General features: G+C 45.5%; 3 protein-coding genes across 20 annotated transcripts in view; 1 reads left to right on the top strand and 2 right to left on the bottom strand.

Moving 5' to 3' along the window:
* The window catches only part of LIN52 (lin-52 DREAM MuvB core complex component), a 119123-nt gene extending 116581 nt beyond the window's left edge, over positions 1-2542 (bottom strand). For all 14 annotated transcript variants that reach the window (XR_016226602.1, XM_089322363.1, XM_089322364.1 and 11 more), the window contains exon 1: positions 2505-2542. Coding sequence is in view for 13 of the 14 variants with exons in the window: in XM_089322363.1 (XP_089178489.1) it covers positions 2505-2535 (31 nt within the window). In the remaining variant the exon portion in view is untranslated. The remainder of the gene's footprint in view (positions 1-2504) is intronic.
* Positions 2543-3087: 545 nt separating this feature from the next.
* On the top strand, positions 3088-26582 carry ALDH6A1 (aldehyde dehydrogenase 6 family member A1). 2 transcript variants are annotated; one of them, XM_002719652.6, is made up of 12 exons: positions 3088-3157; positions 9785-9841; positions 11820-11894; positions 12038-12199; positions 12767-12845; positions 13195-13497; positions 15035-15156; positions 16735-16924; positions 17129-17310; positions 19670-19849; positions 20112-20210; positions 24584-26582. In XM_002719652.6, exons 1-12 carry the CDS (start codon positions 3110-3112, stop codon positions 24686-24688), a joined length of 1602 nt encoding a protein of 533 aa, XP_002719698.1. In that variant the 5' UTR covers positions 3088-3109; the 3' UTR covers positions 24689-26582. The 2 variants fall into 2 exon arrangements, with proteins under 2 accessions (XP_002719698.1, XP_089178472.1); XM_089322346.1 differs by having other exon boundaries at positions 3088-3588.
* BBOF1 (basal body orientation factor 1) overlaps positions 19395-26744 on the bottom strand; it is a 51060-nt gene continuing 43710 nt past the window's right edge. For all 4 annotated transcript variants that reach the window (XM_008272060.5, XM_008272059.4, XM_089322345.1 and 1 more), the window contains one exon: positions 19395-20332. In XM_008272060.5, coding sequence (XP_008270282.1) covers positions 20321-20332 — 12 coding nt within the window. In that variant the 3' untranslated portion in view covers positions 19395-20320. The remainder of the gene's footprint in view (positions 20333-26744) is intronic.

Here is a 26744-nt window from a genome sequence, read left to right as displayed (position 1 = left end):
CCGCGGCCGGCGCACTGCGCTGATCTGAAGGCAGGAGCCAGGTACTTCTCCTGGTCTCCCGTGGGGTGCAGGCCCCAAGTACTTGAGCCATCCTCCACTGCACTCCCGGGCCACAGCAGAGAGCTGGCCTGGAAGAGGGGCAACTGGGACAGAATCTGGCACCCCGACCGGGACTAGAACCCGGTGTGCCGGCGCCGCAGGCAGAGGATTAGCCTATTGAGCCACGGCACCGGACTCCTTTGGCTGACTTTTAAAATAACTCCTCCCCGCTTCTTTTTCTGGCCAGAGGATTTAGCAGAATCTTGTCTGATTCTAAATATTCACAATTTCTTTTTTTTTTAATTAATTAATTTTTTTTTAACAGGCAGAGTGGACAGTGAGAGAGACAGAGAGTAAGGTCTTCCTTTGCCGTTGGATCACCCTCCAATGGCCGCCACGGCCGGCGCACCGTGCTGATCCAAAGGCAGAAGCCAGGTACTTCTCCTGGTCTCCCATGGGGTGCAGGGCCCAAGCACTTGGGCCACCCTCCACTGCACTCCCTGGCCACAGCAGAGAGCTAGCCTGGAAGAGGGGCAACCGGGACAGAATCCGGGGCCCCTACCGGGATTAGAACCCAGTGTGCCGGCGCCACAAGGCGGAGGATTAGCCTAGTGAGCCGTGGCGCAGGCCCTATTATTCACAATTTCTTACACAGTATGTACCTATGCTCAAAAAGTTACAACTCAGTTAAACTTAAGGTCAAGCAAAACATTATTTCCTCTCTCTCTATATTCTTTGATTCAATAAATGTTAATTGAGCCTTAAGATGCTAAATCAGGCACTGTGCTGCTGAATCCCAGGATTCACTGTGAACAAGACAGACTTGGAATTTATAATCTACTGTGAAAGAGGAAAAACTGACAGAATAACAATGCCATCAGTGAAGATACTGAGATATTTAAACAGGGGAGAGGGGCAACTCCAACACTGTGTTCTGGAAAAGCCTCTTTGGGAAACAACATCTAAAAGAAACCTGGAACTGGGAGAAAAAATGTTTACATGTTTGATTCGTTTTTACATTTTCGGAAGCACCTGGTATTAACGCCTTTCATATATGTTGAGTAAGCCCATAATATTTTGACAGGATGATCGGTGTCAGATTTGGAGTAAAAATGAGGCACACATGGGAAGGCTGGTATACCTCTCTCCTCTCCTGGCACTGGGACCATCAACTGACGCAATAATCCAGTCTTCCAATCCTCCCCTAATGGCATGCTCTGACCAAGCTGTTCCAAGATGCAGCCATTTTGTAGACCACCCCCACACAACTCCAGCAAGGTCCCATCATCTCTGCAGTGAGCCATTCAGCACCTTGCTCTGGTGTTGACCAGGGTAGCCAGGAGACAGCGGAAGAGATCTTAGGTGCTTTTTCCTACCCCCTCCTTTAGATTGCTAATTGGCCTGAGGCCAAATTGTCTTCCAAGGAAGAAATTTAAGAATCCATAATTAGGGTATTGAAATTCAAACTCAGACAACCCTGTAATCTAGATAGCAATCTCCATGTCACTCGGTAAAAAGGAAGTACTGCTTTACACTTTCATGTGGTCGTCTGACAACCTGTAACAAAACCGGTCTCATTAGTCTTTTTGATTTTTGCCAATCTTATGTCTCGTTATTGTTTCATTTTTCTTCAATGGTGTCAATATAGAATATGAAACCTCTGCAAAAAAAAAATAATAACAACAAAACGCCCTCCCCAAGATTTCTTCCAAAAACACTCTGTGGTTGAGGAGGGCAAATTGCACATCAATGAACCTGACCTGGGGATGGGGTGATGGAAGCGCAGACCGCAAGACCCTAGCTCTCTAGGGCAGATCGGAGCACAACAGCGCGCTGATACACCAAAACCTCCTAACTACTAGCTGACGTGACTCGCGTCCTAGACAACATCCAGGCAGGGGAACCGGCACACACAGCGGCCCCTGCAGAGACTGAGATGTACGCGAAACTACTCTAAAGCAGAGCTCAACTGTCATTTCCTGGGGACCCTCGCGGCGAGGGGACGAAAAGGTCCCCGCTTCTCTTGCAATTCAGTCCCCGGACGGGGTCGGCCACCAACCCAGCTAGGACTTGAGGATAGTTCGATCAGTGCTCAGTGCGAACGGAGATGATACATCAGCGGTGCACCCGGAGGAGCAGAAAACTATATATAACAAGGCCCTCCTTTCTCTCAGCAGTATCTCCTCCTCGTCCCTCAACTTCAGCCAAATAGGGAAAAAGGAGGGCCAATGAGACCACTGTCCTTCTGCCCTACGTGGGTGCTCTCCTCCACCTGCAGGGTACACAGCGGGGAAACCCGGCGCCTCTCAGCGGATGTGAAGAACCGGCGAGGTGAAACCAAGGAAAAGGGAAAGGAGAGGTTCCCGAGAAAGAAGTGTACGTTCGAGAGGCAGATGGAGAGTGGAAGTTCTCAATGGGAGCAAAGGAGGAGGTTGCAGGCCAAGGGTCTCTAAGCCGGCTCTTACCGTCTGTGGGAGACGCCATCTTCCAACCCATGTCACGTGACGTGGCCAACCGTCGGCGGGAAAGCGAGGACCCCTAAGCCACGCCCCCAAAGCGAAACCCTATCGCCAACTCGCAGCCCAGTCTCGTTTCTCCTCCCCATAGGACAGTCCTTGCCTAGCCCCGCCCCTAGCGACAGCCCTGCCCCTCGTGCTGTTGCGGAGGCGGAGCGACTGCAAAATTCTTGGAGGGTCTTATTTACTTTCCTCGGTAGGGGGTGGAACCCTGGTCGTGGCTGTAGCCAATCAGAACTCCAGGTTAGGGGGCGTCTCCCCGCCGTGTCCAATACAGAGTACCCAAGTAGGGGCGTCTTCCCTACCTCCGCCAATAGAATTCTCTGAGGTGGGAGGGGGCGAGAGCGCTTTCGCTTTTGACCAATCACATATCCGCAGGAGCAGGCCTGCGGGGGTGGAGTCAGGTGTTCTAGAGAGTGATTGGCCAGAGGAAATGCTCCTCTCCACGAATGAGAAGGTCGGGCAGGATGGAGGGGGAGGTCTGGCAGCTGTAGTGTTTCTGGCTAGCGCGGGCGGTGGAGGCTGGGGGAGCGTAGAAGAGGCGGCCGAGAACCATGGCGGCGGTGGTGGTGGCGGCGGCAGTGCGGGCCCGGATCCTGCAGGCGAGTGAGGGTGGCACCGAGGGACCACGAAGCTGGGACTTGGATGCTTTCCGTCCACTCTGAGCCATCCTCGGGCGGGACCGACTTCTTGGCCCAGCCCCCTTCTTGGCCGACCCTGGTGTTCCCCTCCCAGCCCAGCGGCCTAGTTTCCTCCTTCCCCACCCCCACCCCGTACCTCCCCTAGTCTGGATGCCTCCCGGGACTTTCACCCGTTTACTCCGGGGCTTCCTGCTTGTTGGCTCTCGCCCACCGTCCTCAGCCCTGCCCGGTCCCTGCTGCCACTCTTGCTGTCACCTCTCGGCCCGCCCACTGCCTTTCCCTGTCACTTCTGCACCAGCCACTTCGTTTTCTCGCATAAACTCCCCTCTCTTAGAGCTCTTTCGCCCGCCAGGAGCGTCCAAATGGCTCCCTTTCCCCACCCGTGAACCGAGGTAAGGGAGGGAGGGGGTTCTCGAGGGGCGAGGGTCAGCGAGTGAACTTTGAATCTCGCTCTGGGAGTGTGCACCAGGTTTTCACCACAGGCAGACACTTGCTAAGCTGTTTTCCCCAACTCTGGCTCTGCATTTCCCACAACCCGGAGGCGTTCTTGCCAAAGTTTAACTCTGTTAAACTTTGTCTCAATAAATTTACAGTTTTCATGTTGCAAGTAAATAAGGGCACGAAGTTCTGCTAGTGCATTGTTCCGGTCCCTTCAGGGGACTAAACATCTCTAAAACAGGCGACAGAGAATGAAGCTAAGAAAGGCGAGAAGCTCCAAGCTTCCCCCCTAACGTCAGCTCTTCGTGTGCCGGCACACCCTCCGATCTGCCCCTGGGAGACCGGGTCCTGTCTCCAGCCAGGCCTGTCGTCTCCAAGTCTCCAACCCTGAGTAGCTTTCCCCTCTGTTCCTAGCCTGGCAAGCAATTGCACAGTGAGGCAATATTTACAGTAGGCTGGATTCCCAAACCTGCTTTTCTTATTCCTTATGTTCAAACGGGGAACTTCTCTGTGTTGCTGGGCTTTTAGGTTATTATTATTATGTACCGTGTTTCCCTGAGTTCTTCCGCAAAAACAGAAGCAGTTTTAAGATTCTTGGCAGAATCAGCAAAGGTTCATATTTATAAATACACTGTTTAATGGAACAGTGTGGAAGATGGAGGGGTTCGCCGGGTGGGCTGGCTTCACTCTTATTTCTTGCCTTGATTCCAGTTCTGCTCTAGTAGCTTTTTTCTTTTTAGTAGCAAGAAAACAGTTTCCACCCTGTTTTGTCCATTACCAGCCTCTCCTTCAAATCTTTGACTAAAATTGGCTTTTCCCTTTGCCTCCGCCTCACTCCCATTGAAGGTATTTTGTGCTTTGCATCAGAGAGGAGAATCTGTCTCCCATGTACTTCATTTCAGAAACAGGTACAATTTTCTGAGCTTCTCAACTGACCTGGAAAAAGAAAAAAAATAATGCTCCTTAGCCGACTAGGAGTTGCTCTATCATGAAACTTTGATACAGAGTAGTCTAGATTTGGCAGCCATGAATATTTAGAGGACTATCAAAGGGATCTATAAAGGTGAGAATTCAAGTTTTCAGCTGTCTGAAGTGTTTGACTTACAGTCTCTGTTACTGACGCTAGTCAGTCTTAAGCTAGAACCTCTCTCCTTGTGATATCATCACTCCCATTCAGAGGTAAGAAAACCAGCCTTAGAGAGCCTGGCTTGCCTCAGTGAGCTGACAGAAAGAGAAGGCTCCACAGTCCCACTCCTACGTGGCTTCTACCCCAGCTCCGCCACTTGCTAGTTGCAATACTCCTGAAGGTTAGAATCGATGAGGATAATGAAGCCTGTTCCCTGACACTTACGGTGGCCCCAGGCCACTCACCTAGCACTTGATGGGGCTGAGAATTTAGGACTTAAATCTTGGCATCTTTTTCTGTGTTCCCCTGGAAGATCCCTGACTGTAACGCAGTAAGTGCATTCCTAGACAACAGGAACTGCCCAGGGACATGGGGAAAGAGCCCCAAACTCAACCTGTGCAAGTCAGGAGAACTTCCAAAGGGGGCTGACTCTGGGCCTGTTGCTTAGAAGACTACCAGGCCACTAACCAAGAGGAGAAAGGAGTCCCTGGTAAAAGAAGTAGCACGTGGGAACTAAACACCTGGAAAGCAGAAAGTTGGAGTGACCGTCGGAAGACAGTTTCTTTTCTTCAGCGAGTATTTCTAAGGAAATGAAAAGGTGGGAAAGCTGATCTCAGAAACTGCACAGCAACTCCTAGCAGAGGCAGTGCCTCTGTACCCCCTTGACATTGACAGCCAGGAGGCCATGTGCAAGTGAAGAAGTACAGCTGAATGGCCCAAAGTGCTCAGCTTGGCTGGTCAGTGCATTTTCTGCCCATAACAGAGAGCACATGAAACAAAGTTTATACCAAGTGATGACTTGGTGAGGACTCATTCTTTCATCTCTGTGTTGTTCTATTACTGAGTGCTTGCTCTGTTCCAGGAACCAGGCTAGGGCCTGAGGACACGATGAACTAGTAATCGAAGGGGAAGGAAACTTAATAACTTGACAAGCTGTTACTGCACGATGTGAAATGAGAAATAAATAAATTCAGATGCCTGTGAGCTCCACAACCAGGTAGTTAGCCCAGACTTGAAAACAGCAGTTTCCAGAGAAAGTGATGGCTGGGACTGGCACTGTGGTACAGTAGGTTAAGCAGCTGCCTGCATTGCCGCCATCCCATATGGGCACTGATCTGAGTCCCGGCTGCTCCACTTCTGATCCAGCTCCCTGCTAATATCCTGAGAAAACAGCGGAAGATGGCCCAAGTGCTTGGGCCCCTGCACCTGTGTGGGAGACCCAGATGAATCTCCTGGCTCTCTGGCCTGGCCCAGCCCTGGCCATTGTGATCATTTGGGGAGTGAACCAGCAGATAGAAGATCTCTCTCTCACTCTCTGTAACTCTGCCTTTCAAAAAATAAATACTTTTTAATTAAAAAAAAATGAAGTGATGGCTAAGGGAGGACCTGAAGGAATATGACTGAGCCAAGCAAGTGAGATGAGCTGCCAGGGTAAGAGGGAGCAGGTGCAAGAGCAAAGAGCATACACTATGTTCAGGATGGCTGGAGCATAGAGCAAGGAGGAAAGCCTATGCAGAAGCCAGGTCTGCGCGCATGGAACCTGCAGTGGCTATGGGGGGTAGATAGTAGCCAGGGTTGCAATACAGAGAGAGAAACCTGCTGGGGAAGCACCAAATGCTATGCAATCATAAAAAAGGAATTCCTAACCTAGTTTTGAGGGGGGGCAGACGTCAGCCGCCCTTTCTTTCAGTCAATAGATGTGTATTGAATACCAAAGTGTGTACCAGGTTCTATGTTGGTACACAGAACCATAACTCATGATGGGCTCCAGGAGTGCTGATGGTTTGAACAGCTTGTGTGGGGCTCAGGAGAGGAAACAGACTAGGTATTTGGAAGGATTCTTTCCTGGCCCAAAGTTACCAGCACCCTTTATCCTGGAGAGCACTGCAGGCATACAGACTGGCCCATCATGTGCCCTTCAGTTACATGGTCTCTCTTTAGACAAGATAATAATAAATCATGAACTTTTAACTTTCTTTTACATCCGGCCCTGAGCTTCAGTTGGCTCACTTCAATTAGACTTGAATGTTTCTTAAACCAGTTTCCATACCATATATACAAACATGGAGAGTTATTTTATTGTAGCTTTCTCTCCCTAGCTGTCTTTTGCTTTTGTATTAAGACAGCATATCTTTTTCCTATAAGACACCTGTGGCATTTTAGAAACAGCTTTATTGAAAATAAAATTGACATAGAATATCTTATTTAAAGTGTGCGGTTTGGGACCAGCATTGTGGCATAGCAGGTGAAGCCACCACCCGTAACACTGGCATCGCATATGGGCACCGGTTTGTGTCCCAGCTGCTCCACTTCCAATCCACCTCCCTGCTAATGGCCTGGGAAAAGCAGCAGAAGATGATCCAAGTGCTTGAGCCCCTGGCACACACATGGGAGACCCAGATGAAGCTCCTGGCTCCTGGCTTCGGCCTGGCCCAGCCCTGGCTTCTGTGGCCATCTGGGAAGTGAACCAGCAAATGGAAGATCTCTCTCTCTCTCTCTCTGTAACTCTGACTTTCAAATAAATAAACCTTAAAAAGAAATAAAATGTGCAATTTGACATACACAATAGTTTTACCATTTGTATACACCTGTGAAAACATCACAATCAAGATAATACACATTTCATATTTATCACCCCAAGAAGTTTCCCTCTTAGCCCTCCTTATCAACTTCCTTATCATCCCCAGGTAACCACTGATCTGTAACACTACAGATTAAGTTGGACTATTTTTAGTTTTATATAAAAAGAATCATCCAGTTTGTACCCATGATATGTCTGACGTCTCTCACTTTCCTTCATTACTGTAATTACATAGGTTGCATGTAACAATATTTCATTCCTATTTCTTGCTGAGTAGTATCCCAAAGCATGGACACATACATTCCCTTTCTTATTTATCCAATGATAGGCATTCAGGATCTTTTCCAAGCTTTGGGCTATTACCAATAAAACTGCTAGGAATATTTGTGTCCAGGTATTTGTGTGGGCATATTATACCTATATTCGATTATATACTGTTTGAACTATACTTATACTGATTATATAGTATATTATTTATAGTATTATTATAGTGTTTGCATACTATCTTCAATCTAATACCTATCATATTAGATACCATGCTAAATATTTTCTCATTGTTAGATTTATGGTGACTACCTTTTCCAGGTTCAACATTAGGAAAATAGGATATAATGACCAAGAATATATTTTCAAATTAGTCAGTGCTGGAAATTCAGGACATGATCATCACAGTTTATCATTTTCTCACACAGTTTGCCATGTCTCAGAATCTCCTATGAGGGGACTTCAAAAAAGTTTCTGGAGGCCGGTGCTGCGGCTCATTAGGCTAATGCTCCACCTGCAGCGCCGGCACACCGGGTTCTAGTCCCAATTGGAGCGCTGGTTCTGTCCCGGTTGCTCCTCTTCCAGTCCAGCTCTCTGCTGTGGCCCGGGAAGGCAGTGGAGGATGGCCCAAGTGCTTGGGCCCTGCACCAGCATGGGAGACCAGGAGGAAGCACCTGGCTCCTGGCTTTGGATCGGAGCGGCGCACTGGCCATGGCAGCCATTTGGGGCGTGAACCAATGGAAGGAAGACCTTTCTGTCTCTCTCACTGTCTAACTCTGTCAAAAAAAAAAAAAAAAAGAGAGTTTCTGGAGAATAAAAGATAAATTTATTTTGGTGCAAAAAAAAAAATAAAATCCATGCATATGAGGGATTTTCAAAAAGTTCAAGGAAACTGTGTGTTAAAAAAAACTATGTCAAAATTTAAAAAAAGAAAAAAACCTCTAATGCTATATAATAATAACATTGTGGGAAATAAAAGTTCTTCTGCTTGGTACAAATTTTAAACAAACTATGCACAGACTTCAAATTTTTTGGTTTCAAAATAAACTTTATAAAATTTTAAGTTTTTACATTTATTTGAGAGATAGAAATCTCTCATCAACTGATATATTCCCCAAATGCCTGCAACAGCCACGCCTGCCTGGCCTATGCAGAAGCCAGGTCTCCCACATGTGTGACAGAGACCCAACTACTAGAGCCATCACCTGCTGCCTCCCAAGTGGTGCCTAAGCGGGAAGCTGGAATTGGCACTTGCACAGGGATGCATATATCCCAAGTGTCTTCTTTTTTTTTTTTTTTTTTTTTTTTTTTTGACAGGCAGAGTGGACAGTGAGAGAGAGAGACAGAGAGAAAGGTCTTCCTTTTGCCGTTGGTTCACCCTCCAATGGCCGCCACAGCTGGCGCACTGCGGCCGGCACACCGCGCTGATCCGAAGGCAGGAGCCAGGTACTTCTCCTGGTCTCCCATGGGGTGCAGGGCCCAAGCACCTGGGCCATCCTCCACTGCACTCCCTGGCCACAGCAGAGAGCTGGCCTGGAAGAGGGGCAACCAGAACAGAATCCGGTGCCCCGACTGGGACTAGAACCCGGTGTGCCGGCGCCGCAAGGCAGAGGATTAGCCTAGTGAGCCGCGGCGCCGGCTTCTAAGTGTCTTCTTAACTGCTGAACCAAATGCCTTCCCCAAATAAATTTCTCTTTTAATTTGCATTTTTCCATACTTTTTTAAAAAAAGATTTGTTTTACTTATTTGAGTTACAGAGAAAGAGGGAGAGACAAAGCAAGAAAAAGGTACTCCATCTGCTGGTTTACTCCCCAAATGGCCATAAGGGCCAGAGCAGGGTCAGACCGAAGCAGGGAGCCTGAAACTCCATCAGGTCTCCCACATGAGTGGCAGAGGCCCAAGCACTTGGGCCATGATCCACTGATTTCCCAGGCGCATTATCAGGGAGCTGGATGGGAAATGAGGATGCTGGTGTCACAGGGCGGCACCTCCACAAATGTTTCAATCAAGTTCCCCTCACCTCTTTTTCTTTAAAGACTGGCCTTTGAGAGCAAACTCTGAGGACTTTCTCATATACCTACAGTTGCTTGTATAATGTTGAGCATAGAATATCCGTTCGTTAAATTTTTAATAAGTTTCTGCCCTCATTTATCAAAATAATCATTCTTCTGCCTCACAGGTTTCTTCTAAGGTGAACTGTGCCTGGCATGCAGCGTCGCCTTTCTCGTCTTCAGTGGTAAGTGCAGCTGGCCCTCAAGGGAGACTCCTGAGAAGAGAGCCAGGACAACTTCAGGATGTTCCCTCTCACTTTCTTTGCATGCTTGTGATCAGAATGTATGTCACATTGGTTTTCTCATCTCATATATCGAGTTGTAGGAATCTTAAGTACTGAAAGATCATCTTTTTAATTATGATTTTTCATGACCATACAATATTCCATTGAGTACAGATAACCTGAATTAACTAATAATTTTTCTGCAAACATGTAGATTGCTTCAGTTTTTTTGATATTATAAAACAAATATTTCTTTATATAATTTGTTTTCCTTCTTTTAGAATAGTCTCCTTTCTGAAATAAGATTACTGGGTCAAACAGTACATTTTCATGGCTTTTAGAGGTTTTCTTGACCTTCTCAGATAGTTGTTTCTGCTTAGCAATCTTTAGAATAATTTTTCCAAACCATCTGTCTTTCAGTCATTTGCAGTACCTAAAATCTAATAAAGACTGCAACACAAAATCTGCATGTAGAAGCATGCACACACTGAAACACAGGAGGTGTTCACTTTTTTTTGGCTGCCAGACCCAGTTATGGTATGAATACGGCTTGTCCCCTCCAAAACTCACTTTGAAATTTTATTTCCTCTGTGGCTGTGTTGGGAGGTGAGGTCCTTAGGAGCTGATGAGGCCAGTAAGACGGATGAAAGCCGTTCTCGAGTGAACAGGGTATCAGAGTGAGGCCACCTCTAGGGTTTTGTCTCTTGCCCCCGCCTGCTCACTCTTCCGCTTCTCCACCAAGTCATGATGCACGAGGCACCGCCAGATGCACCCGTGCAGTGCAGTCGCGGCCTCGCCCCCTCCAGACCCACGCTTTCCCTTCTGTTACCCTACCCCAGGCATTCAGCTAGAGCAGCAGCAGCGCGACCGAGACAGAGCTGGTTAGTGTAGTGAGCGCAAGCTGCTTCTCAGAAGCGAAAAATCATGTACCTCAGTGTAAAAAATCTTTCCACCATCAAGGTGATACACACTCATGGTAATGTGCCCGGAAATCGGCGGGGCCAAGTCAGAGTGAGTAGTCTTCGTTAACGCCCAAGTGCTGCTTTAGTAAAAACGGCACAGTGGCACGTGTTAGCCCAGGAAGCTCACTGTGTGTGAGAGTATTGAGAGGGTCTGCCACATTTGTTTTTTTAAATAAGATTTACTTATTATTATTATTATTTTTTTTTTTTTTTTGACAGGCAGAGTGGACAGTGAGAGAGAGACAGAGAAAAAGGTCTTCCTTTTCCGTTGGTTCACCCTCCAAGTGGCTGCTGCGGCTGGCGCACCGCGCTGATCCGAAGCCAGGAGCCAGGTGCTTCTCCTGGTCTCCCATGCAGGCGCAGGGCCCAAGCACTTGGGCTATCCTCCACTGCACTCCCCAGGCCATAGCAGAGAGCTGGCCTAAAAGAGGAGCAACCAGGACATAATCTGGCGCCCCAACCGGGATTAGAACCCAAGGTGCCGGCACTGCAGGCGAAGGATTAGCCTATTGAGCCACAGCGCCAGCCAAGATCTACTTATTTTGAAAGAGTTACAGAGAGAGGGAGAGAGACAAAGATCTTCCATCTGCTGGTTCCCTCCCCCTAGATGGCCACAACAGCCAGGGCTGGGCCAGACCGAAACCAGGAGTTTCATTCAGATCTCCCACATGGGTGGCAAAGGCCCAAACGCTTGTACCATCTTCTGATGCTTTTCCTAGGCCATTAAGAGGGAGCTGGATTGGAGGTGGTGCAGCGGGGACATGAACCGGCCCCCATATAGGATGCCAGTGTCCCACGTGACAGCTTTATCTGCTGTGCCACAATACTGGCCCCAAGAGTATTATGTATCTCTTTCCTAGTGCTCATCTTTCTAAAGACCAGAAGAAGCAATTATTAATCATCTTTCCTGTCTGTGAAAGGAAAAAGGAAGAAGGAATGCAGTTAATGAATACAGGTTTTATTCTTTTTTTTTCCAGCCAACTGTAAAGCTCTTTATTGATGGAAAATTTGTTGAATCCCAAAGTGACAAATGGATTGACATCCACAACCCAGTAAGCACAGCTGCTTTGGGGCTTAAACCGGGAACCCTGGGGACATGGTGGGAAGGTGGGATGTGGTGCTGTCTCTGTGACTCGGTGGAACATGGGGAAGAGGGGGCGGGGGCAAAGACTCACGTGCTGCTTTTCCCCATCAGGCCACCAATGAGGTCATTGGCCGGGTCCCTCAGTCCACCAAGGCTGAGATGGATGCAGCTGTTGCTTCCTGCAAACGTGCCTTCCCTGCGTGGGCAGACACCTCAATATTAAGCCGTCAGCAGGTCCTGCTCCGCTATCAACAACTTATTAAAGAAAACTTGGTAAAGAATCATCTTTTTAAAGATTTATTCATTTATCTGAAAGGCAGATTTACAGAGAAAGAAAAAGAGACAAATAGAGAGAGAGAGAGAGAGAATCTTCCATCTGTATTTACTTCCCAAATGGCTAAAACAGTCAGGACTGGGCCAGGCCAAAGCCAGGAGCCAGGAGCTTCTTCCAGGTCTCCCACGTGGGTACAGGGGCCCAAGCACTTGGGCCATCTTCCGCTGCTTTCCCAGGCCATAGCAGAGAGCTGGATGGGAACTTGAGTAGCTGGGACTCCAACTGGCAGCCGTATGGGATGCGGGTGCTGCAGGCCAGGGCTTTAACCTGCTGAGCCGCACACCAGCCCTGGTAAGAAACGTGAAAGGTGCAGTTTTCCAGTATTGCTCACGGAGTGCTTGTCAGTCCCAGAGATCTTTGCAGCTGCCCTCCCTAACTACGGTACAGAGACATTGCCTCTCCCTTTTCAGTGCTTCTCCTCAGTTTTGCTGCTCTTCCTTGGATACCTGGGAATTGAAAGGAGGTTCATCCTTGCATTAGATTCTATCTGTGTCTTTTCTCTCTAGAAAGAAATTGCCAGGCTAATCACGCTGGAACAAGGGAAAACGCTAGCTGATGCCGAAGGAGATGTATTTCGAGGCCTTCGTAAGCTGGGAGCCCCTGTTGGGGCTTTTGGGAAAGAGAACAGGAAGATGGGAGGCAGATTCCAGAATGGGAGGTTGCTTCTTTATGTTGACTCTAGCATCCCATGATATCTTTAATACTTTAAAAAATGGCAATACTTGTTAGGCGTCGGTGAGACTGATTTATTCTGTTTTTAACTCAAATGATCTTCCGGTAGGTACATGTATTTCACTGTCTTTTTCCCATTTAGAGAATCTCGTTTTGCACAACCCCTCTGTATAGGACCGCCTATCTCGGGCTGAGAGCGCGTGACAAAGCTAAGTAGTGCCCAGCGTGCAGAGCTGCTGGCCTGACTTCTTCTCTGTTCCAGAGGTGGTTGAGCACGCCTGCAGCGTGACATCCCTCATGCTGGGAGAGACCATGCCATCCATCACCAAAGACATGGACCTCTGCTCCTACCGTCTGCCCCTGGGGGTGTGTGCGGGCATTGCTCCGTTCAATTTTCCCGCCATGATCCCCCTTTGGATGTTTCCCATGGCCATGGTGTGTGGAAACACCTTCCTGATGAAGCCGTCGGAGCGTGTTCCTGGAGCCACTATGCTTCTTGCTAAGTTGCTTCAGGACTCTGGAGCCCCCGATGGAACGCTGAACATTATCCATGGACAGCACGAAGGTAACCGCCCTTCGGCACGGGGCTCCGTAACCTGCCTACCAGAAAGTCAGGGTGTGAGGCGGCGATTGGATGTGTTGGGATGCGAGCACTGGGGAAGAAGGGAAGTCCAGGATTGAAGGTACTGTGTGCTGCCGGTTCCCAGCTCTAACTAACCAGCTGGGATTAGCAGTGCTTCTTGCCTTATGCTATACTTTGGGACACGAGAAATTTGGGTTAAGACTAGACACAGACTAAAGAACATTTTAGACTCAGTGTTAAAGGGAGGCCAGGAAAGTATTTTTTTATAAAGATTTATTTATTTATTTGAAAGAGTTACACCAAGAGAAGGAGAGGCAGAGAGAGAGAGGTCTTCCATCCATTGGTTCACTTCCCATTTGGCCACAACGGCTGGGACTACACCGATCCGAAGCCAGGAGCTTCTTCCAGGTCTCCCATGCGGGTACAGGGGCCCAAGGACTTGGGCCATCTTCTACTGCTTTCCTAGGCCATAGCAGAGAGCTGGATCAGAAGTGGAGCAGCCAGGGCTTGAACTGGTGCCCATATGGGATGCCGGCACTGCAGGCAGCGGCTTTACCCACTATGCCACAGCGCCGGCCCCAAAAGTATTTTTAGCTTGAAGAATTTTTAGACCTCAGATTGAAGGCCTTCTATTTTCTATAATAGTAGCTAATAAATAGTGCTTCTGTGTTTCAGGTACTGTTCCTAGTACTGTTTATACATGATCTTATCTAATCTTTATAACAATCTTTTGAGGCAGGAATATTTTACAGATGAGAAAGTTGAGACACAGTGAAATTACATAATTTGCCCACAGTCATTCTGCCAGGACCTCTCATATGTATATATACCTCATAAGGCTAACTCTAGTTTTTGCTTTTAATTACTATGCCATATGACCAGTCACTTGGGTGCACACTGGTCTTTGAGAGGCTCAGTGCATAGTGACAGCTGAGGAAACAGCACATTCCTTTTATATTTTGTTTTGTTTTAAGATTTTATTTATTTGAAAGGCAGAGTTAGAGAGAGAAAGAGAGAAAGGGAGAGATCTTCTACCTACTGGTTCACTCCCCAAATGGCCACAGTGGCCAGGAGCTTCTTCCAGTTCTCCCCTGTGAGTTCAGGGGCCCAAGCACTTAGGCCATCTTCCTCTGCTTTCCCAGGCCATTAGCAGGGAGCTGGATTGGAAGTGGAGCAGCCGGTGGCTTAACCTGCTGCGCCGGTCCTGGAATTAGCACATTCTTACTGGACGAGGAATGTTAGAAGTCTGGAGGAAAATACGAATTGTTAGTTTCAAAGTTAGACCACGAGTAGAAATTCTGGAATAACAGATAGTGAAAGGGAATGGGCTAAGTAGAATTTGTAAATTAAAGAATGTAAGAGGAAGAGGCAAGAGAGAACTTTGTAAGAGGAATCTAATGTAGAGAAAACAAGTGCATGAGAACTTCTGATTCATAGCAGTGGGGCAAAGAGAAGTCTTTGTGCTGAGAAGCTGTGGCCATTTGTTTCTTTGTGGTGATTGTTTCTTTTCTCCTTACAGCTGTAAATTTTATTTGTGATCATCCCGACATTAAAGCAATCAGCTTTGTGGGATCCAACCGGGCAGGAGAGTACATCTTCGAGAGAGGGTCAAGACATGGCAAGAGGGTTCAAGCCAATATGGTGACTGCCTATTCCTTTTATCTCCAAACTTTGTTATATTGAAATTACCTTGGAGCAGCTAAGCCAAAGGGCTGCTCATCCCAGTGTATCAGTGTTTGCTAACCACTTCATCCTGAATGTCTTTTCTTTAACCATTACCTTGTAAGGCATTTTTTTTTTTAAGATTTATTTATTTATTTGAGAGGCAGAGTTACAGAGAGAGGGAGAGACAGAGAGATCTTTAGTCCTCTGGTTCACTCCCCAGATGGCCACAATGGCCAGAGCTGGGGTGATCCAAAGCCAGGGGCCAGGAGCTTCTTCCCAGTCTACCATGAGAATGCAGCAGCCCAAGCGCTTGGGCCATTTTCCACTGCTTTCCTAGGCCATTAGCAGGGAGCTGGATTGGAAATGGAGCAGCTGGGACTGGAACTGGTGCCTGAACGGGATGTCAGCACTGCAGGCAGAGGCTTAACCTACTATGCCACAGCACTGGCCCCAGGCATTTACTTCCAAGTCAAGATAATCACCTCTTCTACACGAGTAATCTAGATGACAAAGAGCACAATCCTCCCTAATGTTATTCACATGCTTTGGGCTTCCACAGTAACAGTCAGATTCTGGTTCTGGCTTCTGGTTTCTTATTTATACCATGCTTTTAGTCCTTCCTTCCTATTAAGGCATGTCCTAACTACTAGTCTCAAAGATAAGATCGGATCTAAGTTTCCAGTGTACTTAAGGCACTGGAGAGAACCAGTTTGTTTGGTTTACTTGATTGCATAGTTTTGCTGTTCTCTTGCTAGTTCCTTGCCAATTCTTAGCAAATCTTTGATACTAAGCATTAAATTCTGTTTCTCATCCTTCTTAAGCTAATGTTGTACAAAAGATAGCCGTCTCTGCACTGGCATGCATATACCCACTTAGTTTTGGGGCGGAGTGATTTTTGGTCAGTTTGACTTAAGTTCCTTCTAGTTCACTCCATACCTATTGAGTGTATTATGTGTTCAAAATTACATGTAATGGAATTAAATTAAGTACCAGACATGGGTATGTATCCATGCCCTCAACTGTGTTTTATCTTGAAATGTAAATAGGTAAATGATTATATTATTCTACATAATAAAGAAGTATATGAAACAAGTCAATTCAGGGACCTTTTCTAAAAATATGCATCAGGGGTCTACTTATTTCACCTCTCAGGTGATTACTGGCATTCATACTGGCAACTATGTTTACATGCTCTTTAACTGGAGACCCCAACAGACAGTAAATTCTTTCCTGTCGACCTTAGGAAAGGGAAGGGGCTTTCCCTGGTGTGGATGCAGTGTTTTACTTGTCAGTGTGAATGTAAATGGGGCTGGGGTAGTTTTTGTTTCATTTTTGCAGCTGGTGTTTTTTTTTTTTGTCTTGGTAATGGTTTTGACCTAAATAAACACTTATCAGCTTATCAGCTGGAAAACGAAGAAGTAACATGAAGGATCCTAAGGATGAATTCTCGAGGTTTTTTTCTTTTGAGTTCTCATGTGAAATTTCAGATTCCTTGTTAGTTTATTTACTATATTTGGCTAAAAGGAGACTGATGTACTTTCTGTATTTTTTTAGGGAGCCAAAAACCATGGGGTGGTCATGCCAGATGCCAATAAGGAGAATACCTTGAACCAACTGGTTGGAGCAGCATTTGGAGCTGCTGGCCAGCGCTGCATGGCTCTGTCAACAGCAATCCTTGTGGGAGAAGCTAAGAAGTGGCTGCCAGAGCTGGTGGAGCGTGCCAAGAACTTGAGAGTCAATGCAGGTGACCAGTTATCTGCCTGCCTCCTTAAGCTGTTTCATTTGTGGCACTAGACCCTTGGATTTAGCATTGGCCTTGACTCTTGGGAGCAATGTCTATTCCTACCATTGATTCTGTTTATAGTATAGTTGTCATTTGGATATGTCTCTTGTTAGCAGTCATATTCAAGTTAATGAAGACCTTACATATTTTTACATTGTTTTACAGGAGACCAGCCTGGAGCTGACCTTGGCCCTCTGATCACTCCCCAGGCCAAAGAGCGAGTCTGTAACCTGATTGATAGTGGACCAAAGGAGGGAGCGTCTATCCTTCTTGATGGGCGGAAAATTAAAGTGAAAGGCTATGAAAATGGTAACTTTGTTGGACCAACCATCATCTCAAATGTAAAGGTGAACAGCTTTTGATTATCTCATAAATATGAGAGCCGAAGGCATCTTAGAGGCTATGCAATCTCATTCCTCTAATTTATAAATGAAGGTATTTAATGAGTTAATACCTTATCTCTTGCCAGGACTGCATAGTAATTTTATTTATTTTTTAAAGATTCATTAATTTATTTGAGAGGCAGAGTTACAGAGAGAGGGAAAGACAGAGAAGGAAATCTTCCATCTGCTGGTTCACTCCCCAGATGGCCAGAGCTGGGCCAATCTGAAGCCAAGATCCAGGTGCCTCTTCCAGGTCTCCCATGTGGGTACAGAGGCCCAAGCACTTAGGCCATCTTCCACTGTCTTCCTGGGCCATTAGCAGAGAGCTGATCAGAAGAGGAGCAGCTGGGACTCAATCCAGCACCCATATGGGATGCTGGCACTGCAGGTGGAGAACTAACCTAGTATGCCACAGCACCAACCCCCAGTTATTTTATTAAACTAGTCCTTTCTACTATACTAGCAGCACAGTTTTCATAAAGGGCTGGATATTTTCTGCTTTGCAGAGATATAGTCTTTGTCACAGCAACTGTCAGCTCTGACACAGTAGTATAAAATCAGCCATGAAAACTGTGTGGTAGGGCTGGTGCTGTGGCATAGCAGATAAGGCCGCTGCCTGCAGTGCCAGCATCCCATATGGGTGCTGGTTCAAGTCCTGGCTGCTCCACTTCCAATCCAGCTCTCTGCTATGGCCTGGGAAAGCAGTAGAAGATGGCCCCTGCACCCGTGGAGGAGACTTGGAAGAAGCTCCTAGCTCTTGACTTTGGATCGGCACAGCTCTGGCTGTTGCAGCTGGGGAGTGAACCAGCAGATGGAAGACATCTCTCTATCTCTCTCTCTGCCTCTGCCTTTCAAATAAATAAATCTTTTTTAAAAAAATTTAAAAAACAACTGTGTGGCTGTGTTCTACTAACACTTTATTTAAGGACACTGAAATTTCAATTTCAGATAATTTCAGCTCATGGAATTTAAATTTTTTTTCAACCATTTAAAAATGCAGAAATGCAATGAAAAAAGAAAAAATGCAGAAACTATCCTTAGTTTGTGGGCTGCACAAAAACAGGCAGCAACCACATTTGGCCCAAAGGCTATATAATCTGCCAGCCCCTGTCTTACATTCTACTGTGTTATTTATTTAATGTGAATTTTCCTCTACCTCTCCTTTTCGCTCCTGGCTCAAAGCTACTGCAGTGTCTCAATCAATTTATCAACAACTGATGCATATTTACTCTGTGCCCAAAATTTAGCAGTGTGTCACCAGAAGGTGAAAAAAGGAAAAAGAATTGATGGGTCAGTTTTTATTTATTAAGACTGAAAGGCCGGCGCCGCGGCTCACTAGGCTAATCCTCTGCCTTGCGGCGCCAGCACACCAGGTTCTAGTCCCGGTTGCCCCTCTTCCAGGTCAGCTCTCTGCTGTGGCCCAGGAGTGCAGTGGAGGATGGCCCAAGTGCTTGGGCCCTGCACCCCATGGGAGACCAGGAGAAGTACCTGGCTCCTGCCATCAGATCAGCATGGTGCGCTGGCCACGGCGGCCATTAGAGGGTGAACCAACGGCAAAGGAAGACCTTTCTCTCTGTCTCTCTCTCTCATTGTCCACTCTGCCTGTCAAAAAAAAAAAAAAAAAAAGAAAGAAAGAAAGAAAGAAAAGACTGAAAGTCTTTCATCTAATAGGACTAAATATGAGGATAGGAGGCTGTTCTGAAATTTGCAAATCCTCACAGTAATCCTAAATAATCAACAGTTGACTGTGAGTAGAAATTATGAGCTCTTTTGCCACAGAACTCTAGAGGAACGCACTTATCAACAACAAACACAGCTGACAGGGTGCAGGGCTGAAGGCTTTGAATGGTTAAGTGTAACCAGTAACACTAACAAAATGTGAATGCACAGACTTGTAGGAGGCCAAGGAGTGAATGAGAACTGATTGCCATTCTTAGAGAGACCTTAACACAGGGTTTCTATGAGCATAAACATGCTCCTGGTGTATTTAATACATGCTTATAAAAATGAATTTTTGTGTAATTTTTTTGAAAGCATAACTATTATATGAAACTAGTTGTACAGTTATTAGGAAGCCAGTGGTGGGTCATGGGCATGAAAAATATGGGGTTGTTTTGTTATGGTTATCTTGTTAAGAATTTTAGGTTGTTTGTATAATTGATTGCTTAGAAGGTGGAATACTGTAAGAGAGGACTTTTTAAAATAGGTGATTTAAAATGAAAAGAGGTCACTGATATGGAAGCTTAGTGAAGGTGCCAAATAAACATAAAATACTCAAAATACAAAAAGCTGACTTCTTTTCTGGGTGCGTCACTCCTGGCAGCCAAATATGACCTGTTACAAAGAAGAGATTTTTGGTCCAGTTCTTGTGGTTCTGGAGACAGAAACATTGGATGAAGCCATCAAGATCGTCAATGACAACCCATATGGAAATGGGACTGCCATCTTCACTACCAATGGAGCCACCGCTCGGAAATACTCCCACCTGGTGGACGTTGGACAGGTTTGTGAGCAGAATTTGTAGGAGATGATAGCCTAGAGCCCAAGAGGAGACAGTAAACAGTGATCAGTGATGCAGCCTTATTGAAAGCCCGTCCCTCTACTCTCCCACAGTGCCTCATTTCTTGCTAAGACACACGAGGTTCGCGGGCGGAAGTTGGGCATTTGAAACTGGTCTCTCTGCAACCTCTGTGCTGCTAAGCGGAGGGAGAGCCTCTGCTTGAGTTCTCTGCTCAGTGTCTGTTATGTTTTGTTTTCCGCCTCAGGTGGGGGTGAACGTGCCCATTCCAGTGCCTTTGCCAATGTTCTCGTTCACCGGCTCTCGCTCTTCCTTCAGGGGAGACACCAATTTCTATGGCAAACAGGTAACTTTTGAATAAAATATTTTTTTCCTTTAAAAAACTGTCTTGAACATCTCAGGAGGGAGGATTCTGCCAGCAGCTTCTGTGGGGCGTTTGTTGTTCACCAGTGTGAATCAGAAGGTTCCCTAGAAAAAATACAAACGGTCATGAACATTTGCCGAAGTTGCTGCTTCCTGAATAACTTAAGGCACAAAGTTTTGGGACGTGCAAGACTGTGTATATGCCATTTCCTCTGCCTGTGGTCCTCCCCTGTCCTCCCCTGCCATCTAACTACTCCTGATCATCTGTCACGCCTCAGTTTAAATGCACACCTGGAGAAATCGCCTTTAACCAGCCCCCTTCTCCTGCTCAAGGTGAGTGGGTCGCCCCTGTGCCCCACTGCACCCACTTCTCCTGTCATAGTTTCTCCTTTACAAAACACTGGACTGACACCTTTGTACCAAATACTCCATGAACTGAATACAACACTGAACAAGAAAAATGAAGCAGTTCTGGAACCAGATTGCCTGGGTTCAGATTGCATCTCAGGGGCCAGCACTTTGGCGGAGTAGGTAAAGCCCCCACCTGTGCCCCAGCACTGGTTCCAGTCCTGGCTGCTCCACTTCCAATCCAGCTCCCTGCTAATGGCCTGGGAAAGCAGCAGCGGATGGGCAAAGTGCTTGGGCCCCTGCATCCATGTAGGAGACCTGGAAGAAATTTCTGTTCCTGGCTTAGCAATGGCCCAGTGTTGCCCAGCTCTGGCCATTGAGGCCATTTGGGGGGTGGCCCAGCAGATGGAGGATCTCTCTCTCTCTCTCTCTAACTCTGCCTTTCAAATAAATAAGTAAATATTAAAAAAAAAATGTAGCTCAGCCAGTTATTGGCTGTATGATGTCAGTGCATAACTTCTTTATGCCTCAAGTTTCTTCATCTGTAGAGGGAAAATATAATAAAAGTATCTACAGATTTTGTAAGGTTATGAGGACTGAATTATCACTGTTAACTATCAGCAAGTACATATGTCCTGAGGCAGGAAGAGGCCTGGTGTGTTCACACAGCAGGAATGGGCTGAGCACAATGAGTAAGTGAGGAGAGTAGGAAGAGATGATATTAGAGAAACAGGCAGGGGTCAGACACGCTGAGCTCTTTAAGTCTTGGTGAGAAGACCTCACCACACTGCAATTACTATGTTCCTGTCTGCGTGCCAGGTACAGAGCAGGCTTCCCAAACGTTGGTTAGTGGAAGTTCTTTGTAGTACCACAGAAATATAACCACTTTGAAGTCCTCATTAATAAATTACATATTTTGATACCAGTCTTCCCTTTTATAGGTTTATAAAAAATTATTATGCATAGTAGATGTAACAGGGTGGTTACCTAGTTAAGTCAACACTGGTTATTTAGAGACTGATTATCCAGGTTGTACATTAGTCACAGCTTTTGCAAAATTGACTACAGATGCTCCTTGACTTGGGGGTGGTTTATATCCCAATAAATCCATCATAAATTGAAAATATCAGGAATCAAAAATGGCTAAGCTGCCACCTGGGATGCTGACAGCCCACGTCAGAGTCCCTGGTTTGAATCCCGGTTACTCTGTGTTTCCAAATCCAGCTTCCTGCTAATGCACCTGGGAGCAGCAGACAACGGTGCAGTACCTGAGTTCCTGCCACCCCCTTGGGAGACTGGGATGGAGTTCCTGGATCCCGGCTTCAGTCTGGTCTAACCCTGGCTGTTGTGAGCATTTTGGGAGTGAACCAGTGGATGGAAGAGCTGTGTCTCTGTCTCTACCTCTTCCCTCTGTCACTCTGCCTTTCAAATAAATAACTCTTTTAAAAAAGGCATTTGCTACAGCTGGCCTACTGAACATCCCAGCTCAGCTTTCCCCCGGTGATGGCAAGGCTGACCAGGAGCTGCTTTTGCTGCCCCCTGCCTAGCATCTCATGAGAATATCATCCCAAACATCACCAGCCTGTGGAAAGATCAAAACCCAAACCTTGAAGTATGGTTTCTAGGGAGGTGCATGGCTAATGTACAATATTTATTTTTATTTTGTAAGATTCATTTTATTTATTAAAGGCAGGGTGAAGTGCGGAGACAGAGAAAGAGGTCTCCCATCTGTTGGTTCACTCCCCAAATGGCTGCAACGGCTGGGACCCACTTCATCTGGGTCTCCCATATGGGTGGCAGGGGCCCAAGCACTTGGGCCATCTTTCACTGCCTTCCAGGTGCACTAGCAGGGAGCTGTATCTCAAGCAAAGCAGCCAGGACTCAAATCAGTACCCAGATATAGAATGCTGCCATTGCAGGCAACAGCTTAACCCACTGTGCCACAATGCTGGCCTTTCACACCATCTTCAAATTGAAAAATCATAATTTGAACCATCATATGTCAGGGATCAGCTGTAGTTTAATACAGGCAATGAGTATTTAAGAGTAGCAATTGTTTTATTTTTTATTTTTTGAAAGATTTATTTGTCTATTTGAAAGACTTACAGAGAGAGAGAGAGAGAGAAGTCTTCTATCCTATGGTTTACCCCCCCAGTTGGCTGCAATGGCCAGAGCTGCACCGATCGGAAGCCAGGAGCCAGGAGAGCAATTGTTTTAAATAGTGTCCCATTCTCCCACCCCACTCCACATTTGGTTTAATTAGTATAAATTATCTGGGTAAGTGAGGTTTATGGGAGGAAATTATTGATCTCATACACAGTTTGAAGTCTTAAATTCTTAGATTTTTTTAAAGATGTATTATTTAGCTGAAAGCAGAGTTACAGAGAGAGAGAGAGAAGGAGAGACAGAGATCTTCCATCCACTGCTGGTTCAACTCTCCAAATGGCTGTAATGACTGGGATTGGGCCAGGAAAAAGCCAGGAGCCAGGAGCCAGGAGCTTCTTCCGCGTCTCCCTTGTGGGTGCAGGGGTCCAAGCACTTGGGTCATCCTTTGCTGCCTTCCTAGGTGCATTAGCACGGAGCTGGATTGGCAGAGGAGCAGCAGGGACTCAAACCAGCACCCATATGGGATGCCAGTGCTGCAGGTCATGGCCTAATCCACTGTTCCAGAACACTGGCCCCAAATTCTTAGATTAGTAAATTGCTACTTTGCATTCTGGAAAGAACACATGAAAATATCATTTTTTAAAGACTTATTTATTTGAAAGAATTACAAAGAAAGGTAGAACCACAGAGAAACAAAGAAAGAAAGGATTTTACCTGCTGGTTCACTCCCCAAATGGCTGCAAAGGCTGGATCTGGGCCTATCCAAAGCCAGGAACCAGGAGCTTCTTCCTGGTCTCCCATGTGGGTGCAGGGGCCCAGGTACTTGGGCCATCATTTACTGCTTTCCCAGGCCATAGCAGAGAGTGGGATGGGAAGAGGAACAGCTGGGACTTGAACAGGCACCCAAATAGAATGCCGGCACTGCAGGCAGAGGCTTAGCCCACTACGCCACAGCAGCCCCAAAAGTATCATTCTTACATAATAAAATGTAAAGGCTGTATCTTTATGTTGAAAGTATAATCCCTAAAATTGTTCTTGATGCATTAAAATGACCCAATTTTGTCAAATAATTCTAGAAGAGCATTTTAACAAGATTAATACTTTTACTAAAAATATCTTTCTGGAATGCTAGTAATTTTATTGTGTTAGATCTGTACAATGAATTCTCTTTTGCTGAAGACTCTCTCTCTCTCTCTCTCCCTCTGAGAGAGCAAGCCAGAGGGAGCCTAAAACATGCTGAAATTTTGCCCACATCTTACAGACACCTCAGAAGTGAATGTGTACAATGTCAGACAGTTTTACTTTAGATTGTCTCATCACTAACAGTTACCAGGAATATTTCGCTGCCTCATTCCTTTTCTTCGTCATGGGAAGGAGAAAACTAATAGTTGCTGAGCAGCAGGTACTTCGCTACAATATGTTGCTTTGTCGTCTCATTTTCTCCTCACAACTTGCTCTGAGGTGGCTGTTAATGTCACACAGATGTGTCTCCAGTAGGAGCAGAGGTGGATTTGAGCCAGGTGTATTGATTTCAGGGCACATGACACTCAGCTTTAGGTCGAGAATGACCTGCACGTGAACAGGCTACATTGTTCAGTTTTTCTGTTTAGACCCTCTTGGCTTAGAAATCCTAATTTTAGCATAATAATGAGAGCTAAGGTTTGACTGTTTACTGTGTGCCTGCCAGGTATGTGTGTGTGTGTGTGTGTGTATACACACATGGAAAATGTTTTTAAGTAGATTATCTCAAAAACAACACACTGGATTTTGCTTGGTTACAGCTATTCCTCAAACAGGAACACGAGTAGCACTCAAAGCACTGCCTTCTAAAGCTAATTGAAAGAAGAATCATGAAACCCAGAAACACATGCTAACTCTTTGTTTTTCCTTTGTTCTCTTTAGGGCTTCCAGTTCTACACTCAGTTAAAGACTATCACTTCTCAGTGGAAAGAAGAGGATGCTACTCTCTCAACACCTGCTGTAGTCATGCCTACCATGGGCCGCTAGAAACAAGTTGTTCAAGACAGTCCACCCCGAGTAATCTCCCTTTATTCTTGACCTACTTCATTTGCCAACCCTGCTCAGAGCAGATCCTTGGTGTTGGCATCCATTGTAATTGAGTTCTTTCCCAGGACTGTTAGCCCCTGTCACAGTTGCTCTAGGGAGACTCCTAATATAACACTGAAACTAGAGTTTCACTTGCTCTTCATCCTTCTATTTTTGAAGTAACTGTTTTAATTGTGAAATGTTTATCTGGAATGAGAGCTTAGACCTGTTTTCTAAAAATGCTCCCCTTTTCTGATGACTTGAAGGAGTTTACATACAGAAGACCGTCCAATAATTGGAAGAACTCTTGGATTAGGAATTTGGATATTAAGAATTAGGATAGAAATAATTCACCCTGGGGTTAAGCCTCAAACACAGCCCTACATAAATGCCAGTGGGGAAGACGCCTCTCCAGGTTTTCCTGAATTTCACTTCCAGCTAACACCACACAGGATATAACCCATTTCTACACGTCCCAACATTGTGACAACTACTTCTTTCTTTTCTGCTCAATGCTTTTTTGTTGTCCTTGTGATTCAAGACCATTATTTAATGCTGTCATTGTCACTGCTCCTGCTTCTTAGAAGTTCTTTCTCAAGGATACCTCAGGACTTAATGGATAAGTCAACTTCTTGTGAAGTGTGCCAAGGTTCAGTGCCTGCTTCAGCAATCACTAATTAATGCTTCAGCTGTTAACTCAGACACAAACAGTTTGAGGATTATTTCAAGTTATTTTATACCCAGAAATCAAGAAGTGTTCCAATCATGGAAGTGGATTAAGACTCCTGCCTTAAGCAAGTTTAATCTATTACTTGCCAAATTTTGTATGTTCTTTCCTTTTCCTGTATTTCTATTAGGGACACTTTTAATGAAAGAATTCTTCATGTAGAGTAATTATTTAGGGCCTAAGAAATTTCAAAGCTGTTCATTACAAAAAGAAAAGAAATGCTCTGACAGTGTTCTGCTACCACGAATTCAACTGCCTTTAAGCTTTTTTTAAGTCAGAACAGTAACAGATGTGCTGAACAGAATGGATTCTTTTTGATCTACCACCCCAAATGAATACTGGCTTTCTGAACTAGAAGAAGGTTATTGCCTCTGATGTTGTAATTTCTGGTTCTTTGCCAAGTGGCATAGGTCATTTATTTTTCTGCCTCTTCATTAGTTTCTTGGATAGTGCTGACCTGCCCCATGGGGGTTATTGAGTGAATTAAGGATAGTAGAAAACCTTGAAAACACTTTGCACTCTATGTGCTTGAGGCTTATTTACTACCACCTGCTGGACAGAATGTCAGAATCGTCAATCACTTAAGGTGACTACAACTTTAATAAAATACACTGACTGATGACCTTCTGGGTCCTCTTCTTCTTCTTTTTGACCTTCCTAAAGATGAAATCTATAATTTGGGAATACAGTGACCTTTGTTTTAACTCTTATCACTGCTGGCAAAAGTGCTATTTAATCCAATACACCAACTCTAGGCCGGATTGAATAAAGGTTATTATTGTCTAAATTCAAGTGGAATGAAACTAAATTCAAGTGGAATGAAACTCCTAACATTTTCCTTACATTTCAGGGAAGTCACTTTAAAAAATACTAACTAACCAGAACTCTATTGCACTAGTTGGAATAAACTCATTTGACCAGCTAACTTGAAACTGAAACTCTTTTGCTGCTCAGAATAGTTTCATAGATGGGAAAAAAAATCTGTAGTTATGTTCATGTTAGTAACACCTTAAAATTTTTTGAGTGTTTTTTTAAGTCTGATGTCGCCTCATTTGAAATGTCTCAGATTTTACATAATGCTGATTATGAATAGCAAGTTATAAATAAAAAGCCATTCAACAGAGAAAATATGGCTTTCTGTTAATGACACCATACTTCCTTGTGATGCCCGGGGTCTCTCAGGTTGGAATGACTTAGACTTCCTGCCTAGGTCCAAAACCAAGAGTCACAAGATCATTATGTTTATTCTTTCATAAAAGATAATACACATTTTGACTAGGCTGCTTATTT

This window comes from Oryctolagus cuniculus, chromosome 20 (assembly GCF_051225735.1).
Source record: "Oryctolagus cuniculus isolate XC-2025 breed Fujian yellow rabbit chromosome 20, ASM5122573v1, whole genome shotgun sequence".
Lineage (NCBI taxonomy): Eukaryota > Metazoa > Chordata > Mammalia > Lagomorpha > Leporidae > Oryctolagus > Oryctolagus cuniculus.
The sequence above is the reverse complement of the archived record's forward strand: the minus strand, read 5'-3'. Positions and strand labels throughout refer to the sequence as shown.

Coding starts and splice junctions, on each gene's coding strand:
- ALDH6A1 (XM_002719652.6), top strand. CDS start 3,110: ATGGCGGCGGTGGTGGTGGCGGCGGCAGTGCGGGCCCGGATCCTGCAG. Junction 16,925..17,128: donor GAACTTGAGAGTCAATGCAG/GTGACCAGTTAT, acceptor ATTGTTTTACAG/GAGACCAGCCTGGAGCTGAC. Junction 20,211..24,583: donor CCAATTTCTATGGCAAACAG/GTAACTTTTGAA, acceptor TGTTCTCTTTAG/GGCTTCCAGTTCTACACTCA.